This window comes from Mirounga angustirostris, unplaced genomic scaffold (genome assembly GCF_029215605.1).
Source record: "Mirounga angustirostris isolate CCGP_5_RB_7025 unplaced genomic scaffold, mMirAng1.0.hap1 SCAF_2, whole genome shotgun sequence".
NCBI classification, from domain to species: Eukaryota; Metazoa; Chordata; class Mammalia; order Carnivora; family Phocidae; genus Mirounga; species Mirounga angustirostris.
Window position 1 is genome coordinate 20,295,584 of NW_026991710.1, and position 21,932 is coordinate 20,317,515.

The following is a 21,932-nucleotide window of genomic DNA, read 5'->3' on the forward strand; positions in this document are numbered from 1 at the left end:
TCATTTTTCTCTGACCTCATCAAATATAAAATGAAAAATGAAATTCATTTTTAAGCCATGTACATATGAGAGCAAAAAGTACATTTTTCAAAGGCAGTACTTAGACAAGAATTGCACAACTTTTTGGTTCAGGGAATGGGCTTTTCCTTAAAAATGTTTTCATCTGAATTTAGTAATGAAGACGACTCATTTCTAGCACCACAACGTGACACCACTGAAGATGATCGAACAAAGGAAAATAACGATGAAAATCTGTACAGAGAGGTGATGAAACTTGGTTTCTGTATGTCCATGAAAACAGACAAGGTCCCTATCCTTCTGAGACTGCTTAAAGCGCGGGCCTTCCACAGGTGGGCCATCACAGCCTTACACACTCTCCACCTCATCGTTCCTCACCCATGATGAACTCTCAAGCTCAGCATATACCTGGGGGGCAACTGTTCAGGAAAAAACACTTTATTACAGTTAACTTTTTGGAAAAGCCAAATAAATCCAGGCCTCTTTCCCACATACCTACCTGGCTCCAGAAACCTGTCTGGTAAAAAGCATTGAGCCAAGCTGAGTGATGGCTCTGTCTTGGTGTTCACCTAGTGTCTTAAGTGTCACAGCTGAAAAAGAAAAAAGGATCCCAATGCACCTTGGTTCACCAGCACAAAATCACTCAAAAAATACTTAATGATGGAGACCCTACTTTTGTGTGTGTGTTAAAATACGCGTAACATAAATTTACCATCTTAACCATTTTTAGGTGTACAGCTCAGTGATGTTAAACACATTCACACTGTTGTGCAACCATTACCACCATCCATCCCCGTAACTCTTTTCATCTTGCAAGACTGAAACACTGTACCTACTCAACAATAACTCTCCATTCTCCTCTCCCCTACCCCGACCCCCTGGCAACAACCATTCTAGTTTCCGTCTCTAAGATTCTGACTACTCTAAGTACCTCAGACAAAAGGAATCATATACTTTTTGTAACTGGCATGGAGACATTACTTTTTATTCATTGTCAAGTGGCATGATTTCATTTTAATGTACTTAATACATTATAGTAAGGATCTGTTTGCATATCAGACAAAAAGATGTTAATACAAAGTAACCTACTCAGAACCAGAACAGAATTTCCCTCTCACCTTTCTCAAGAGTGAACTTTCCAATTAAAGATGGAACACTGACACGATCAATATGGCAGTTTATTAAAATTCAACCATGTTTTAAGACCTTATAAAATGAAAATGTGGGATATTTTCAGTATATATGTAAGACTAAGTAAGATCAACTTCTGCACATGAAAATGAGAATTATCTTTCTGAGGTCATGTGGGTAAACTATATTCTCACCACCACCACTAGCTACCATCTCCTGAGGATTGACTTACCATACTAGGTACTTTACAATCTCAACTGTTCTTTTTTTTTTTTTTTTTTTTTTAAGATTTTGCACTGAGTACAGAACCGGACCTGGGGGGCTTGATCTCACAACCCTGATATCATGACCTGCGCCGAAATCAAGAGTCGAACGCTTAACCAACTGAGCCACCCAGGTGTCCCTCAACCATTCTGTAACTATGTGAGGGATCATTATCTCCATTTTATAGATGGGGGAAAGGAGATGAGAGGTTAGTACATGGCAGAATTGGGAGTCAAACCATACCATATCATCTTCTACAACATCTACATAGATTATAAACCAGCAAAGGACTAACTAGGGTGGGCTTTATTATATATCAGTGGTAAATGATTTTCCATGGAAGCCGATTCCTAAAAAAGGCTTCAGTTACAAGTGATTGATTCCTTACTTTCCTTAGATATACATGAAATATGAAACATGTTATACTGTATGTATTCACAAAAGGGATAATCATGAAACTTAAAAGTTAAATGCATAGGGGCACCTGGGTGGCTCAGATGGCTAAGCGTCTGCCTTCGGCTCAGGTCATAATCCCAGGGTCCTGGGATCAAGCCCTGCATCCGGCTCCCTGCTTGGCAGGGAGCCTGCTTCTCCCTCTCCCTCTGCTGTTTCCCTGCTTGTGCTCTCTCGCTCTGTCAAATAAATAAAATCTTTAAAAAAAAAAAAAGTTAAGTGCATAAAAGTCAACATTCATATTAACCTGTTTAGTAGGCCTTGTACTATGTGACAAAAATATATAGTCCTTATACAAAGGAAATTATCATAAATACAGAGTTCTCTAACATAAAGGCACTCAGGAAAACAATCATAGCATTAAAAACAATATAGATCTAATTTCTAATATGGTGTTTTGCTAACTGGTAGAAATTTTTTAAAATTTTTACAGGGTTCTTTACTAGTGACTAAATTATTATTATTTTGGTTAGAAGCAGGAGTTAAAGTATAATTTTCTGTATATGCATTATAATACTTAATATTGATTTGGATTCTTTTCAGTGTATACTTTTTATCTCAGAAATACATTAAAGCATCCTTAAAGGCTAAACTTTTTCAATTTCCAGATTAATACTGTAATGAATTTAGAAACATCCTTGTAACCAGAAAGAATCCATACTCTTTCCAGAAATACCAGCTCCCTGGGGAGGGTTAAGAAGCACTGATTTTTTTTCCTTAAGAAGAATATATTACCGAGGCACCTGGGTGGCTCAGTCGTTAAGCGTCTGCCTTCAGCTCAGGTCATGATCCCAGGGTCCTGGGATCGAGCCCCGCATCGGGCTCCCTGCTCGGCGGGAAGCCTGCTTCTCCCTCTCCCGCTCCCCCTGCTTGTGTTCCCTCTCTCGCTGTGTCTCTCTCTGTCAAATAAATAAAAATAAAATCTTTAAAAAAAAAAAAAAAAAAAAGAATATATTACCTAAAGATACGGGATTGTGAGGTGTGTGCAACAGCCTTTCACTGTAGTTTTCTGACAGCTTCTTTAGTTGGCTGGACAAGTATGAAAACATCTCCTGCAACAACAAAATGTTACATTTAAAGGAAATCAAATAAATGCTTACTGCAACCTGCCAGATTAAATAAGACAAAATCCGTCTGGTGTGATGTCTGTGCTGTAAATTAACACATCTACGTGCTCTAGGAGCAATTCTTTCCTTTGACGACACAACACAGTGAGATTCAAAGCTGCCACAACTATCAGAAACCACAGGATTTAGGTAAAGAAGGCAAAGGAATAGCACATTTCCTGCCTGGGGGCTATTATGTATCTATCACAAATCCATCCTCTTTTCAGAACCTCCAGGGTGACCATTCTAGTCCAAGCAGCCATCAACCTGTTCCCTGGACCACGGCCAAGATTCTAAACGATTTCTCTACTAGCCTTCCTGCCCCTCTACAATCTGTTCTACATGCAGAGGCCCTGTGTAGTCTCTGAAAAGCATAATGCAGACCATGTCCCTCCCGATGACTGACTCCCTTCTGTAAGGATTACCTAGAAGGCCCCAAATGAATAGCGTGGCCAACACAGCCAACTGGGCAACTGTCACCCCCACATTTAGGACAGCACTGGCCACATCAGCCTCCTTTCCAACTGCTGAACATGCCAAGCTCCTTCTAGCGCCAGAACCTTCATGCCTGCTTCCCCTGAACTCAGACAGCTCTTCTCCAGCCAACATTCCATGGGACCTCCCTTCATGACTTCCCTATTAATGTACTCCCAATCTCCCTCCAACCACTACATATTCTGGGTTCTCCACTATACTTACCACAATCTGAAATTACCTCATTTACTTGCTTAAATGAGTACTCACTGTGACTACCTACTCAAAGGAAAACTTGAAAGCAGGGACTTGGTGTTCTTCACTACTGTTTTCCAAACACCAAGAAAAAATGTGCCAGACTTTTCATATGTAAGTAACTTAGGAAAAAGTAGTTTAAAATGCATTTCCTTTAAATTGCACAAACTCAAAATTAACAATTCCCTCAACTCAAAAGAATACAGGAACTAAAAATGAAAAGTTGTATTCTTGGTCCTACTCTGGAAAATAATGCATATCTAATAGTAGAAAATACAATAAAAATATTACATACATGTGCACATGTACGTAAGCAGTTTAACAAAGTTTACAAGATATTATAAATATTAAATTGGCAACTGTTTGACCTAAAATTATACTTTCTTCTAGTAAGCTCTTTATAAAGTGTTAAAATAAAAATCTGCCCAAATAAGTCTTTCCTGAAGAAGCCCATTTGCACTGACCTCCTCCAAGTCATAGTCAAAACACATAAAACTCTAAAGATACACCAAAGAGCCAATGGCCAACAGAGTTGGACCCAAGTAAAGACAGTAGGAAATGATATTTCTACTTCAAAGGCCACAAAAACTGCTTCCATTTTCTCTAAGGTAAAGGTTAGAAAGTCTGATCCTACTAAATCCTTCTTTTGTTAAGATCAAGAAGAAGAAAAGCCTACCAAGTTTGTTAATTATTAATGAGTCTACTTAAGATCACAAACATTTTTACCCTTGTCAACATGGTATATTTTATACTCTGGTCTGAAAAAATATGTAGTTATACCAGTTATATAATATATAGTTAGCTATTTCCAAAAAAAGAGGAAATGTTTCCTTAGTAACACCCCTAGAGGGTGCTTTTAAACTTACTGATGCACACATGGCTATTAAAAAACTGAGATTTTCCTAATATTCCATTTCTAATAACAAATCAGTTTTAACCGGTTCTAGCAATCACTTCCTAATGCCACTAGAATTCAGTTTTAACTGCAGCTAATAGCTTTAGACTACAAACATAATGCTAAGGTAACTAAATCTTACATATCACTAGTATGGGAGTAATTAGACAAAAAAGAAAATACTTGTGAGTCAAGTTCACATCCTTCTGCAAATACTCTGTGTGAAGGGTTATGAGAGGTAATCCAGTAAGCAAAGAAGCTTAAACATCTTAATGCACAATATACTGAATCCTACGATATTTGACAGCTTAAGGTCCTAAATGCTCCCCCATTAATATCACTACATTTAAAAAATATCATTTAGGAGACTGTACACTACTACTTAGCTAAGCAGTTTTTTCCTGATATATTAAAGATACTACAAAACCTGCACTATTTTTTTGCCACAGTTAAATCTATAACTGACATTTATTATAAAATACTTCTGTAAAGGGAGAAATTTATAAGCACCCAAAGCAAATGTATATAGAAAGATCTTACTTAAAAGAAATGAAATAGTATCGATTTTCTATCTTTTGTGCTGTATTTAACTTAATTTTAAAAGATTCTTCACCAGAGATAAACTGAACTGCATACCTGAATGCTAATGTCAGCTGTATTTCTAGAATAAAAATACAAAACTTTACGCCATAGTTCAAGATGTTAACGGAAGGGAAGCTGAATTACATGAAGCATTACCTTTCACAAACTGATCTGCAGTCATAAACATTTAGTCTCTCCTTCCCCATAACCCCCAAATGTGCATAATTCACTAAATTTTAAGGGAAAATGTCTTATGTATCATGTTTTCTGAAACATACTGTTGCATGTTACAAGAGCAGATGAAAAGAGAACTTCGCAAATTATCACAATACGTCTTGGAGGGTCAGTAATAAATCAAAAGGGAAACAGACCAAGTGGTCTAACATGTCCACAATGGCATGAAAGGGCAGACGGACAGGAGACTGTGGGTACAGCTCCACACAGACAGAGGCCCATATGCGCAGACACGTGGCTCTGCCTGTGACCAGCTGACAGGACCCAGGCATCCTCAGCAGGCCGGGCATCTCAGGCTAAAGCACGGCCTCCAAAAACCCTTCTGTCGAGGCCCCACAGCCAGGCCTGAAATGCCACGCTTTTGTTGAGATTCAACAACTCCACTTTTAGGGCGGCAAATCTCCTCATGTTTCCAAACTTAGCTTTGTCATAGGACAGTGTTTGAGGCTGTATGTCTGATGTTCTTCTAGAACTTAGCTTGTCTCCCAGAGCCTCAGCTAACAGATGCTAGCCGCTGGAGCAGCCATCCGCTGTCATTCCTCTTCTGCACTTGTCCAATTCAGCAGCTATTTGCAACAAGGAATGATTACCTGCTTGCCCTGTTCAGCAAAGCACTCTTCTAGAAGGAAAGCTAAGCAGAATGATGGCCTTCTCCAGAAGCAGAGAGAAGTGAGGAGAAACTTCTAAGAGCGATCTTTCTTTTTGCAGAGAGAAACTCATAGAGATGGTGTCTTAAATTTTAACCCCTTTTCTTAAAGCCCTCTTCAGTTAAATCCATGGCCATTTCTCCCCTCGGTGAAGATGTGTGGATCGGGAAGGGGCTGAGGGCAGAGGTTCAATCCACACACACAGTTCCACTCTCTCTGATCCTTTCACCCTTCAAAGAAGAAGGCTTGAGAAGGAATGGCTTCAAGCTGAGTTCTTGTCTGCCTCTACTGTGAAAAGATAAAGCCTTTTCTGAAGAGATATACTAGATGAAATACCCTCTAAAAATATTGTGATGAATAAGGGCACAGCATTATAAAAAAAAAAATCCTAAGTTTTCTCTTAACACTCCTTTTTTGGTACACAATAACACCGATAATATAAAAAGGAGCTCTCAGTGATGGTATAGAAATAGCTCTGGCTGAAGCAAAAGAGCTTTACGTCAGCTTCTCCAGAGCTGAACCGATAAACTATCACGATTAAATTTTCACAGTTCAAGAGCAAGTCCACTTAAACAAAAGAGGCCCTTACTTCTGCAACAAATCCAATAAAAAAACAATATTTATGCCACATATATGCAATTACGGTTTATCGAGGACATCCACATTTTCCAATGAAAAGATCTGCCTGGTGAATGAAGTTGTTAAAGAGTAAACTTTTATTCACTTACAATGACAGAGTTCTCAAAGGAGCACTTTACTACTCAGGTAGTCTCTAAGTAAAGTCTATGCAACGAATTTTAAATAAAACCAATTAATATATTAGAGCCTTTGGGGTTTTACATACCTCCAGTAGCTAAGAATAGAGGGTCATGAGATCAGCATTTTTATGGCTCCAGTGCCCAGCCCAGAGCGGGAAAGCACTCCCTCAATGCTGGATGAGTGACTGGAAGCAGCGAGAAGACAGTGGTGAGACATGAAGCACAGAGGCTTTAGAATCACACAGACCTAATCAGACAGTGGCAGCTCTGGCACTTTTTGTGCTCTCTGGATAAGTACTTAACACCTCTGAGCCTCAATTTCATCTGTAAAATGGGGATAATACCTACCTCATAAACTTGCTTTAAGTTGTACATGAAATAATGAGTGTAATAACCCCCACAGAGCTCCTGGCACACAACAAACATTCATAAAAATGCTCACTTTCCACCCACCTACTGTTCCGTCCTAAAAGAGTTTTCAGGTGGGGCGCCTGGGTGGCTCAGTCGTTAAGCATCTGCCTTCGGCTCAGGTCATGATCCCAGGGTCCTGGGATCGAGTCCCGCATCGGGCTCCCTGCTCAGCGGGAAGCCTGCTTCTCCCTCTCCCACTCCCCCTGCTTGTGTTCCTGCTCTCTCTCTCTCTCTGTCAAATAAATAAATAAAATCTTAAAAAAAAAAAGAGTTTTCAGGTTAAAATAACTAACATTAGTGGGGTGGCCGGGTGGCGCAGTCGGTGGAGCGTCCAACTCTTGGTTTTGGCTCAGGTCATGATCTCAGGGCCATGAGATCGAGCCCCACATAGGGCTCTGCGCTCAGTGCACAGTCTGCTTGGATTCTCTCTCCCTGTCCTCTGCCCCCCACCTCACACTTGCACGCTCTCTAATAAATAAATAAACCTTTTAAAAAAATAACTAAAAAATAATAACTAACATTAGCTGGCAGGACTCTTACAGACACATGTTAATACCCTGTAGCTATAATCCTATTCTTGTCCTATCCCTGTGAATTCTACTCTACTCCATCTAGATAAAAGGAAAAGAACAAAGTTCTGGATGTTGCAAAGAGAGGTTACCTCTTGACATCTGAGATGGAGCCATCCAATTCATAAATATCACTAGAACATAAAATCTGGCCCATAAAATATTTATACAATGATGAACAAAGTCCCAATGAGAAGCAAAGCTAGGCTACCTGCTGGATCTATTTACCAGTTAAGCTACATATTCCTACAGGTCATTCCCAAAGCAGGTGGATTTTCTTTTTCATGCTAAGCAAAATGTACACATGCATGAAGCCTGAAATCCTCTAAAAGTAGCTGAAAAATTTAAAGTCAAAACCTAAATATAAAAAATCAGAAGAACTATGGCATCACGGAAATTCTTAGATTCCAACAGAGCACGCCTAAAATCAACAAGTCCTAAATCCTAAGGTAAGGAAATTATTTTGGAAGAGGACTACCTGCTAGAGAGGAAGACCTACTCCCAGAAGTACCTGTTACACACAACAGGTCATCACCATTTTAACTCACTTCTTTTCACAAATTTCCAACTATAACCATATAGAGAAATATTTCTATGAGAACATCTAATTCATAATGTAAGTCAGTATCAAAAAGTTAATTTGCTTTCTAATTTTCCAGAAAGATACTTATTCTGTGTAAAATAAGAGATGACTATACAAAACTAAACCTAGGTGTTCCCAAATACCTTCCATTAGTTCATTCAACAAACATCTGATGAGCACCTACTATATCAAGCAAAGGACACGAAGAACAGAGGTATGAATGCAAACTCCAAGGTTGCACTCCAAGACACTAGTCTCCCAGACTACCCATAAGCAAGGACCAAGTTTCATTTCAGACACCTGATGGTGATTTTGAGGGGCATGCATTCAGATAATCAGCTTAATTTGCTAGTTAAATAAATTTAACTACAAAACCACTCTCAAGACCTATAGTAGTTTATTAGAGCAAATATACACTATTATTAGTTATCATATATAGTTTCAATTCAAGAAGAACAGAAATAGGAAATACTGAATAGTACACTTGCTTGGTATGATAATAACAGCATATAAAAAGTTTTAAAGTTTCTATCTACATTATAAAGAATAATCTTTAAATGTCTAACTTAAAACTTTATGTCATAGTCTTATCAGAGCTATTATATATTCCAAAAATCTGCAGAGGGATCATTGAAAGGTAAAGAGCAGCAACAATATAAGAAAAGACTATAACTAGGATAATTTAAAAGATCAGATAACAAGTTATATTATTTTTTTAACAAGTTATATTATTAAGCTTTGATATTTGGGATATTTATGCAGTCTGTTTCAAACTCCAAAAAATATTATCTACCTATGTGTTAAAATGCTAGGACATTGTTGTTTCTTCTCTAAGTTTCTGTTACACATACAAGTGACCTGTGTGCCCACAAAACAATGGGTTTCAAACTAGGATGTGCATCAGATTCATCAGGGAAGTTTGTCACAAATGCAGTTGTTTGAACCCCACTCCAGACTTCCTGACTCTGAATTTAGCTAAAGGAAAGCCAATCTGATGAAATGATCTGGAACAGACTCTCCAATAACTGGCATAGTACTTTGCTTTCTAGACTCAGTCTAAAATACCCTTTAAGAGTTCGACAGTTATTTTGGCCATCCCTTCTAGTTTATGATGACACCATAGGAGTCTAATAAATGGACGAGTTGTACTTCTGTAGAACAGATGTCGCTTCCTCAGGGCGGCCTTCCTCAACCCTGCCAGAACTGGCTGGCTTAGGTGCTACACGCTCCCATACATTCTGCTTGTCCTTTCATAATGCCAAACAGATTTATAATTGTTTATTTAATATCTAGATTTCCCCTGACTATAATTTCCATGATGGTAGAGACTATGTGAGTCTCATTTGTGAATTTACTTTAGGGCCTATGCATAAACATTTCTTTGTCTGAATAAATGAACGAGCAGAGCAAGGTCCAATACTGCCAAAGTAATGTGAGACCAGACTATAAAGGATCATGATGGCAGGCTAAGGAATATGGACTTTGTCTTGCAGGCAATCAGAACCCAAAGCAGAATAACTTGAAGAACTTTAAAATATTAATCTGGCACTCTGCTGTAACATAGCAAATTAGAGTAGACTAAGACTGGGGCTCGGGAGAAGAATTGGTCAATTACTGTAAGCATCCAGCTGTGATATGTTAAGGGCCGGAGTTAGGGTGGTAGCAGCAGAAGTGGAAAGGAGGAAATGAATGTTGGGAAACATTACAAAGGACTCAAGGGTATAAGAGAAATCAAAAGTATCAGTGTTAGAAATCTAGTTTATTTTTTTTTTTAAAGATTTTATTTATTTGACAGAGAGCGACACAGTGAGAGAGGGAACACAAGCAGGGGGAGTGGGAGAGGGAGAAGCAGACTCCCCGCTGAGCAGGGAGCCCGACGTGGGGCTGGGTCCCAGGACCCTGGGATCATGACCTGAGCCGAAGGCAGACGCTTAACCAACTGAGCCACCCAAGTGCCCCAGATACTCTAGTTTAAAACGGAAAAGGGAATGTGTTGGTTCATCTCACAGCCAAGTCTACAAGCAGACATGGCTGGATCCAGAGACTCAAATGACTCTTAGTTCCATTTTCCCTCTCATATTCTCGAGTCCCAGGAAGGCTTTCTTGGCATGGCCAGAAATATGGCAGCTGAGTAGTTTACTATCTGCAAAGCAGCAAACCCTCTCGCTCTCTAAAGGATCTATCAGACCTGCTGGAAGGACTCCACCTCCACATGCCCACCTGTGAACCACGCTAGCCAGATCACATGCCCACTCCTCTGAGCAAAGCAGGAAGGGAGGCTGTGATTGATAGTCTCAGTAGGATCACCTGGAGTCAGGGAGGGGCCGTTCCCAACAATAGTGATTCTGCACAAGCAAATGGCTTATATCCTTTCTAAAATATAACTGAGCTTTTTTGGCCAAGACCACTAAATTTATTCATTGTTTTTGCCGCCTTTGGGTATTAGTAGACCTAAGTCTTCAGATTTATAGCTATATAAGATAACTACATAGCTACCAGGCTAGACTATTTATCCATGTAAGAAAAAAGCAGAAGAGTTTAGAGGTTAAGACAGAGGATTAGAGGCCCAATTGCCTAGCTTTAAACCCATGTCCCACAATTTACCTCATATATGTTACTTCTCTATCCTTCCATTCCCTGTAAAAATGAGGATAACGGAAACACCTGACAAAAAAATCTGTGAGTTCAAGTATCTTTTCCACAGTGAAACAACCAGCTATAGGAGAGCTAAGGTCCACTGACATCTAATACAACTAAACTCTCATATAAACAATATAAACCCATGATAGTTTTGCTCATCTATAATCAGGCTTCATCTGTCATATGGAAAAAAGGTTCCTTGGAGGATTTATTGAGGTCTTCTCTTAGCTACAATAATCTATGACCACGATGATTACCTTTGGGAGTTTATCAAACTGGAGTTTTAATCATTTGAAAATCTTTGTTAGGTTTATTGGGGCATAATTTACATATAGCAAAATTTCAGAGGCCCAGTTTTTAGGGGCCCACTTCCATGAATTTGGACAAACATACAGTTATGAAACTACTCCCACTATCAAGATATAGACCATTTTCCCATCCCATGAGTCCCCTCCCTCAACCCGTGACTCTGGAAACCACTGATCTTTTCTCTGTCCTGATATTTTTTGCCTTTTCCGGGGTGGCATATAAATGAAACCATACAATATGTAGCCCTTTGAGTCTGGCTTATTTCATTTAGTATAATGCATTTGAGAGCCGCTGTTTTGTTGCTTATATCAGTAATTTGTTCCTTTTTATTGCTGAGTATATATGTACCACAGTTTGTTTATACACCAGATGCTGGGCATTTGAGTTGTTTCCAGGGTTTGGCAGTTATGAATAAAATCACTATAAACATTCATGTATAGGTTTTTGTACAGACATAAATTTTCATTTCCCTTGAGTAAACAGCCAGGAGTGGAATGGCTAGTTTATATGGTGAGCATATGTTTAACTTTATGAAAACTGCAAAAGTGTTTTCCAAAGTTACTATACCATTTGTGTTCTTACCAGCAATGTCTGAGAGTTCTCTACTCGCTTGAGACCTTTGCCAGCATTCAGTACTGTCAGTTTTCTTTATATTAGCCCTTCTACTAGGTGTGTAGTGGTATCTCCCTGGTTTTCAGGTGCATTTCCTAAAGACTGATGTTCAGCCTCTTTTCCTACATCACGTAAATCTTAAGAGATGTCCTCATAACACAAAGTAAGCAATTACTTTCCTATGGACTGAACTGGTGGAGGGAGAGGGGTGACTAGAGGAAACTAGGGAACAAAATTTTTCAACTTCTGTTACATATTCATAAAGCTGTTGAGAGGATCTATCAGATAATACATGTAAAATATCTTAAAATACATAAAGTACTATTATAAATCTAAGGGACTTTAATTGCTACTAAATGTTAGAAACTTACACAGATACAAAAACTGTACCAGGAGCCTCTAGCTCTCCCAGATGGGAGATAAATAAAACATTTTAGTCTGACCCACCCTGCCAACACTGTCTCTGTCTACAATTTTGGAGTTGTCCTGAATTAATTAAGCCAGTTTTTAGTGTTGGAGACAAAGTCCAGTTTTCATTTCTTTTCACAGCCAACATAATCAATGAGTTCAGCATTCCAGTAATGACAAGGGATGAATTTATTATTTTAGAATGAGAAGCTGACCAACTTCTGACCGTTCTTCCTCCTGTGACTGACATCTCACACCTATACAAGTCTTCAGACTTCCAAAAACAGAAAGAAAAACTTGTCCGTTTGTCTCTCAAGACCCTCTATCTTTAAGTGACATATGACCTGAATCTTACTAAACTAATATGAATCTCTATGTAGAAGTTTCTCAAAAAAAAAAAAAAAAAAAAGGCAAACTCACCTGCCCAAGATCCCTCACAATATCTGAACACACAGGAGACAATGATTAATTGAAAACCAACTGGAGTGATTCCAGATCAAAGTAAATCCCCTAGGACCACACTAGCTATCTATACTCTCAAAGTGGCAAACCAAAAGGCAAAAACACCAATAATTTGGAATAATTTTAGTCAAGGGTATTATTTTACACCTGAAGGGAAAGCTTACCTTTCTTTCTTTTAATAGCTTCTTATAGCCATTTGATCCAAGTGATAATAAAGTAATAAGGACATCTAAAGAAGGTGAAGCTGAAGCTCTTCCTGAAATAAGATAAAGTTAACATTCAGGAAGGGGGTAAAACACCTTTAGAAAATAAGATTTATTATAGTAGCCTAGTACAAATGGATTTTTGTTTGTTAGTTATTTTTTCTGTAGAGCAACTGATTTATTTACCTGGATACATCTTGCTGATTTCCTGAATGAAGGAATCATTAAAGCCAGCAATTATAGCGCCACCTACCGGAACCATAAAATTTTTGTCCAAGCTCTGAACAAAAGCATCTATTCTGCCAACCCGAGCCCCCTAGAATGAAATAACATGTAATGTTACATATTGGCTTCTAGGAAAAGAAACAACTGCTATTAAGAAATAAATACCATCAAACAATGCATGAAAAATCGGAAATAGATCAAATATCTTATTTTCTTTGTAACAGTGCCAATAAAGGATTTTTAAGTATGAAAATGAGTTTTTAAATGCTGCTCCTCTTATGTGAAAGAGCACTTTATTTGCAAACTGTTTTCATACCAAAAAAAAAAAAAAAATCACTAAATCCTCACAACAACCTTGGGAGGAAGGCAGAGTTTCAGTATTAGTTCAGGTGGGAACTCAGCTTTTCACCTTAAAGTTGGCTAGGAGAGTAGATGCCTCCCCACGCCTCTCATCTGTGATCTTCTATTTGACAATAAATGCCAACAGTGGGTCCTGCAACTCTTAAATAATTTTAAACACCCTCTGTGAGTTCAAGAGTGGCCACCGTAATCTAAGGGACAGTAGCCACTCATGTTGCCAATCAGTTACACATTTAAGTCCTTCTCTTTGATGCTGGGATAATCTACTACCTGCATGACTACTTTAAGCAACAAGCTCTGTTCCCACCACCACTCAGATCACAAAAGAGGAAAAAAAAGTTTATTTTTAACATCAACTAATGGAATTTTTTTGTATACTCTTGGCAATGTTTCTATATAACTCACGTTTCCTAATGTTATAATCTTAGATGATCTCAGTCCACTGCAAATGAACTCCAAGTGAAAATCTAATATTCCAGTGAAAAACTGAATACTTACCAGAAATGTAAAAACTAAGTTCTAGTCCCCATCCAACATAGGCTGTGACCTTCTATCCAATGCGCTTCAATTTTCTCCTCTTAAAGACAGAGATACTATCTAAATTTCAACTAAGATCGTTTTTTCTTTATCTGTAGCAACAGACTTTCAATCTGTATTCACAATCTACATTCCTATTAATATTATAACCACATTTGACCTTCATCTTCACACTTTCCCTCCACATCTGTATCTCAGGGAGAATAGAAAGAGCAGATAGCTGGCCTAATCTGAGAGACCAGATCCAGGCAATAGGGAGAAGCACAAAAGCAGGAAAGGGAAGCCGACTACTTTGGAAGCTACCGCATGATTGTTTAAATCTTAACCTTTCCCTGTTACTCTTCTAATTTCCTCATAAACTATGATCAAAGAAACTCTCACCATATCACAGGAAAACAGAAAGAAGCATATAATAACTAGTAGAATAAATAACCAAACAGCACACAAAGTAGTAGAACGTAAAAATAAAGAGGAATTCTTAGAATTGTCTTTTATTAACATTTAAGTACTGTCCAAGGCTTCCTGAGAGAAATGTGAGCCTCGATCAGGAGGAGGAGTATTAAGAGAACAATCACTGCCAGACTTTGCTAGAACCCTTCATCACTAAAACACAGAAAGCATAAAGGGCAGCATACTCCGTGGCAAGAAAACAAACAGTCTCACAAAAAACAAACGGTTTTATCAAAGAAACAGAGTGAATAAGCCCCAATATGTACCTACATATGTTTTAAAAGAAAAATAAAATTGCAAATAAATGTGGAAGTGAAGTATGGAGTTGGTTTTTTTTTTTTCATTTTTTTAAATGAAAACACATTTTTTGCCAGTTTTATTGATATAATTGACACATTATGTATAAGTTTGAGGTGTATGATATGATGATTTGATATATGCATATATAATGAATGGATTACCACCGTAAGTTTAGTCAATATCCATCAAGTATGGCTTAATAAGTTAACTGCTTAGCGAAAAAGAAAAACAAAAAAAAACAGCAAGCTGGACCCACTCTCACTAAAGTCAGAGGAAAAAAACCCCAGAAGGCTGAAGGGGCTTAAATAAAATAGGGAACATAGGGGCATGTGCTATGAAGGGAAGGGCTGCCATTTATCAGTTCATTCGTCTCCTTGTTTACTCACAAAAGAAATATCTGGGCACCTATCAGCTGCCAAACATTGCTTAAGGTTCTAGGGATAGTGGTAGCATTAATAAAACAGATAACTGTTCATATAATAATAACTTCTGTCAGAATTTACTGAGAACTTACTTAGCACCAGGCACTGTTCTAAGCACTCTACATTCTTAACCCATTTAGCCCTCATAATAACCATACGAGGTAGATGCTACTATAATAGCTATTTTACAGATGAGAAAATTAAGGCACAATAAAATTAAAGTGGCCTGCCCAAGGTCAGAAATGTACTTAATAGCACAGCTGGGACTCAAATCCAGGCAGTTAAAGCACCTTACTGAAAGTCACCCAGGAAATCAAAGACACAGCAGGAACTAAAAGCTAGGTAATCTGGAGGAAGAGCCCATGTTTATAAAATAAAATATTATTCCTGTGGCATTTCCATTCTTCCAGCTACCCAAGCCAAAGCCCTGGAGTCCCTGAATTCTCATTTCCTCATACCTCACGTCTGATTCATCAGCACACCCTGTAAGATCCACTCTCAAAATACATCTGAATCCAACCATGTCTTAACCCTTAACGGCCATCACCCTGGCCCGGGCCACCGACACATTTCACGTGGGCTCTGCAACAGCCTTCCACTCTTGCCTTCCTATAGTCTGTTACCCACATAGCAGCCAGAATGAGGGCTGAAAAACGTAAATGACATGTCACTCTCCTGCTCAAAACCTTCCCGTGGTTGACGACCATACCAAGGATAAATTCCCCAATCCCTAGCACACCTCAAATCTCTTTACTACCATTGCTGTCCTCATTTGTCCTGATCCAGCCATACTGGCCTCCTTCCTTCCTTACATCCTCCGAGCACACTCCTGCCTCGGTCTTGGCACTTGCTGTTACCTTCTGTCTGGACTCTAGAAAGCTGCAGGGCTCACTCCTTCCTATCACTCAGGGTTCTGCTCACATGTTATTCCTGGGAGAGGACTTCATGGATCACTCCATCTAATCTGACACCCCCTCCCCAATCCAGAGCATTTATCAAGACCTGTCATACTTATTGTTTACTGTCTGCTTCTGCTCCATGAAGATAAGGATTCTGCTGTATTCACTACTGTATCCCCACTGCCTAACCTGATGCCTGGCACATGAGGGGGAACCCTGTAAATATCTGTTGAATGAACTGACAAGTAGGTCTGTGAATAAGTAGTATAACACCTACTTTTCCCAAATTCTTAGTAAGCGAAGCTGATGCTTCCCACACTTTGGGAGCTTTGCAATCCATTCTGACTCTAAAATAATCAATCCAAGTATTTCTGTGACTCTACAACATCCCTCTCCATTAATCTGTCCTACCATCCATATTCCATCAGTCTCCTAAATTAGTCAGTTTAGTATATAATCAGAAGTATTGGTTCTTCAAAGCCACCTTCCTGGGGATGACACGTGCATACCAGAATGTTTTATATGCTCTTCATTAAAACATTCTGGGTGTCACCTTTAAAATAAAAAAAACAGGGGGCAGTGCCTGGGTGGCTCAGTCAGTTAAGCATCTCCCTTTGGCTCAGGTCATGATCCCGGAGTCCCGGGATTGAGTCCTGCATCGGGCTCCTTGCTCAGCGGGGAGTCTGCTTCTCCCTCTGCCCCTCATCCTACTCTCGTGCTCTTTCTCTCTCTCTAATAAATAAAATCTTTCAAAAACATAAAAATAAAATGTGTAAAGCTGAAACATTTTAGTTATAGCTCTTTCTCCACTAATTGTTTGATTACTACAACACTATCTTCTCAAGAAAGTATTTGTAATTTCAGCACTTTGTTTTTTAAGAGAAAATATGAGGCTCTGAAGTCACACTGAACTAAATGGGTCATTTTGTAGCTATGGGACCTCGGGCTAGTCACTTAATCCTTCTGAGTTTGTTTCTTCATTTGTAGAAAGGAAATAATAAGTACACCTTAAATTGTTAGGATTAAGCTAATAAACTTTAAAGGTCTAAGCAGGATGCCTGACAAATGGTGGGTACTCAATAAATGGCATATATTACTAAGAAGAACTATTTTTTTAAAAATTGGTTTAGTACCAGGTTCCCTATGAACATCTTTTTTTTTTTTTTTAAAGATTATATTTATTTATTTGACAGAGACACAGCAAGAGAGGAAACACAAGCAGGGGGAGTGGGAGAGGGAGAAGCAGGCTTCCCGTCGAGCAGGGAGCCCGCTGCGGGGCTTGATCCCAGGACCCTGGGACCATGACCTGAGCCAAAGGCAGACGCTTAATGATTGAGCCACCCAGGCGCCCCTACTAAGAAGAACTATTGAGATGAATTAAATCTAACTGTAATTTTTTAGAATGTCATGAACAGCAACTAGCACTCAATAAGACCCAAGTATTTCTTTGGTTCAAAGCAACAGTGCTACTACCTCGTCTCTTCAGGGCCAATTTGGTAAAATTAAAACATTTAAGTACTGCTTTTCTTCTTTTAAGAAATGCTCATTTTGGAAGGTAATACAGTATCTGCAACAATACAGTAACTATTTAAGTATCACTCACCCACCTTAAAGTGTTATTTTCTGGCTAAAATGTTAGTAAAACCACCTCACAAATGAAGAGAAGCGATGACCAAGTAGGACATTCGTGACGTACAACTCCAACAGCACCTTTTACGTCAGATCCTGGGGCTCACTGTCCGTGTCTTCATCTCTCCAGTTATGCTGCCAGAGTTTCTAGTATTCAAAATTATACTGCGAGCACAACACCACTAAGGACTTCTGGGTTAAATATGTAATATTTGAGCAAATGTTTTGGAGCCACAGAAAAGATCATTATGAAGATTTTATAGGCATGTGGGGAGTACAGACATATAATCTATAAAAATTAAATATATTTTTTGCACAAAGTTTAAAAAAAGTAACACTAAATGTACACAATGACTTTCACTATGTAAAAAGCAATACACATATAAAAAAAGAGAAAAGAGTGAACACCTAAATTATTAAGGGTATTTGTTAGGGTATAGGATCATGCGTGATCTACTCCTTCCTCACTTTCTGAACTTTTAGTAATGCTGATATACTTAACTTTCAAAAGAATTGAGGCTGCTAAAAATTAAAGAGGAAAGGGGGGAAAGGGAGAGGAGAAATAAAAACAAATCACTGAAATAAAATGTTTTTCAAGATTCCCAGTATAGAGGGCGCCTGGGTGGCTCAGTTGGTTAGGCGGGGGTCCCGGGATCAAGCACCGTATCGGGCTCCCCACTCAGCCCAGTGAGGAGTCTGCTTCTCCCTCTAACCCTCCCCCATCCCGTGCTCTCGCTCTCCCACTCTCCCTCTCTCAAATAAATAAATAAAATCTTTAAAAAAAAGATTTCCGGTCTAGAGAATTATACAACCTTTCTCAGCTATCATTCTCATTGGAGAAAATCTAGTCTAGAATTACAATGAAAAAGTTCCTTAAAAAGTTAAGGAATAATGGAAAAGGATACAAAAGAAATGATAAATAGTCTTCCTCTGACATAACATGCCTACCCAGCCACTCTACCCCTGGACTTCTTATGTTATGTAATCTACTTCCACATTGGTTAGGCTAATTTGTGTTGGGTTTCTGTTACCTGCAGCCAACTGCATCCTAACTGGTACAACCTTTGAGTAAAGAAGTTAAGCAAATCAGTTAATACTATCATATAAACTACATTTATATGAGAAATGATACTAGTACACTCCAAAAAAAATTTTTTTACCAGCTAGGATCTACTGGAATAAGAAGCATTCACCATTGCACTGGAGAAGGCCACAGATAATCTGTGAAAAAGTCTTGCCCACATAACACAGACCACATGTGTATCCAAACTGAGTATGTGATTAACACCATTATGCACATAAATTATGTAACTCATACATGGATAATATCTATCCACATCTTAACACAGTATAAATAATCACTGTAAGTAGATATAATATTCCATTTATTCATCCAATTTTTTTCAGGAACCAGTTACTGAGTATCAATTATGTACCAGACTCTGTCTTAAGTATTGAAGACACAAGAGTGAACAAAACAAAGTCCTTTCCCTAACAGAATCTTAATTCTAGTTACTATCAATAACTAGACAATAAAAAAATAAACATCATATCAAATGGTGAGACGTGTTATGGAGAAAAGAAACAAGATCAACATCAATTTTAAGAAGCAGCCAAATTTTCCACACCACTAGGTAAGAAAAAACATTGTCAATTAACATTATAAGATACAACTGAATCTAAGACACCCCAGTTTTAGAGATATTATAATGTGGAAAAATATGTACCTTAAAATAAAGGAGTATGATATAAAATAGGAAAAGGGAGACAGAAAATGCAGGCAAGAAAAAGGAACCTGTAATTTTAGATAGGTGTCTGAGAGAGGTAAGAAGCCATGCAGCTCTCCAGAAGAGAGTTTCACTGTGAGGAAGGAACAAGAGCAAAACCAGGGCAGTGGGCACACCCATGACACAATGGAGGAACAGAAAAAATGTGCCCAGAGACAGCAGGTGAGAGAGAAGGCAGTAGTAAATGAAACTGGAGAAGCTGCAGAGGCCTGAATACACAAAGGCTTGCAGGCCATGGCTATGACTCTTATTCTGAGCAGGATAGGATGCCTAGACGTATTTTCAAAATAAGAATCTAAAACAGGGGTGCCTGGATGGCACAGTCTGTTAAGTGTCTGACTCTTGGTATCGGCTCAGGGAGTGATCTCAGGGTTGTGGGATCGAGCCCTGCGTCAGGCTCCATGCTCAGCACAGAGTCTGCTGGAGATTCTCTCTCCCTCTGCCCCTTCCCCCAACACGCATGCGCGCGCGTGCTCTCTCTCTCTCTCTCTCTCTCTCACTAAAATAAATAAATAAATCTTTAAAAAAAAAAAAAGAATCTGTGGGGTGCCTGGGTGACTCAGTTGGTTAAGCGTCTGCCTTCAGCTCAGGTCATGATCCCAGGGTCCTGGGATGGAGCCCCTAGTCGGGATCCCTGCTCAGCAGGGAGTCTGCTTCTCCTTCTCCCTCTGCCTCTGCCCCTCACCCCACTCCTGCTCTCTCTCTCTCGCTCCCTCAAAATAAATAAATAAAAATTTCTTTAAAAAAAAGAATCTAAAACAGATGACTAGGATCTGGTTGATGCTTATAAAAACAAAATCATAACATTTTTTTAAAACCTGCCAACTCCACAGTTAAACACTAAAATGTTTATAAATGAAGCCATTTCCAGCCTAGGATAATAAGGTTAAGTGATTCCTTAAATATGGAATAAAATCATCAATATAGTTTTAAAAATACAATAACCCAGTATATTAGAAAAGTGAGAACACTGGTAATGAAATAATCTCAGAAAGCTAAACAAATAAGCTACTAAGTATTTCTATGTTGGTCCTGACCAAAGCTACCAGTCCAATTACCAGCAAAGAAGAGTGGCTTCTACTATACTGATATTAGATGCCAATTTCTAACGCTCCATGAAGTTGAAGATGCCAGAAAGTTGATTTTACTCTATTAAGTAGTAAGAAAAACAAAAGGAATAATCTTGTAGTGTGTTAAAATCATTTTTTCTTGACATATCTTTTTAAAATCTCTTACCTGCTGGATGAGGTGCATACACTTTGAAGACTGCACTCCATAAGCATTGTTGACTATATGGGGAATGCCGTAATTAGCACAAATCACAGCCAGTTCTTCTAATCTACAAACATAAATATTCAACAGAAAGACATATTCCTTCTGTGCTTTTATAAATTACAGTGTGAGAACTTTTTTAATTCAATAGTTATTCTTAATGTACACTAGGAAAAAAATGGGAAAACTGAAATTTCTACAGCAGTAGTTTAGCATAAAATTCAGCAGCAGGCACTTTAGGATAAACCTAAAAAAGCTTTTAAATTAATGTTACCAATAAATGGGAAAACGGGTATTTATAAAAATCTGTATAGATGGTAGCTTTTAAATCACTTTAAAATTTCCTATATAAAAAGCAAGAAGCAGATTATAATGACCCCTTCACAAGGTGGTATGTCATTTTTAAATGCTTTTGGTTGCTTATCATACTAAAGCTAATAGCTGCAAAATAATTAGCATGTCTTGAAATCTTAAGAAATCTTACATTTAACATCTCATAAAGTAAAAAATACATTTTCAAGTAGACTTTAATGTATTAAAAAATACAGAACATTAAAATGTTTCAGTACCAAAATAACATTTTCCAACAACTTGCAACTAAAGAATCTTTTAAATAGCTGCTGGTTTTAAATTCACTCTTATTTTTCATTTGACACTCCTTATATTAAAACAATTTGAGAGTCTAATTCTATGCAAAGTAAGGTAATAAATTTCAATTGGAGTGTAATAAATGACGTTCCTTTGCAAAATCAAATACTACTTGTGACTGAGGCCATTTCTAATAGAAATGTCTTCACATGCTATGAAGCTAAAACTAAATCCTATGATTTAATAAAGTTGAATTTTTTAAAAAATGTTCTTTCTACAATATAAAGAATTTGGAAGCAAAGCAATAAAAGTTCTTTCCCATAAGGATGTATTTCAAATATATATTATATAGTTTTATTATTTGTTTTTGCAAAATACATTTTCTTTTTTAGATGCACATTATGTTTTTAAAGTACAGATAGGAATGACATTATTCATCTGTCAGAAGT

At 38.2% G+C, this 21,932-nt stretch overlaps 1 protein-coding gene across 2 annotated transcripts in view; it reads right to left on the reverse strand.

Annotated features, from left to right (window-relative positions):
* Positions 1–21,932, reverse strand: part of SEPSECS (Sep (O-phosphoserine) tRNA:Sec (selenocysteine) tRNA synthase) — a 36,147-nt gene that overhangs the window by 5,034 nt on the left and 9,181 nt on the right. For both annotated transcript variants that reach the window (XM_045881380.3, XM_045881381.2), the window contains exons 6-10: positions 20,860–20,962; positions 13,201–13,330; positions 12,976–13,067; positions 2,825–2,918; positions 518–608 (exon numbers count right to left, since the gene is read on the reverse strand). In XM_045881380.3, the coding sequence (XP_045737336.1) occupies positions 518–608; positions 2,825–2,918; positions 12,976–13,067; positions 13,201–13,330; positions 20,860–20,962 (510 nt within the window). The remainder of the gene's footprint in view (positions 1–517; positions 609–2,824; positions 2,919–12,975; positions 13,068–13,200; positions 13,331–20,859; positions 20,963–21,932) is intronic.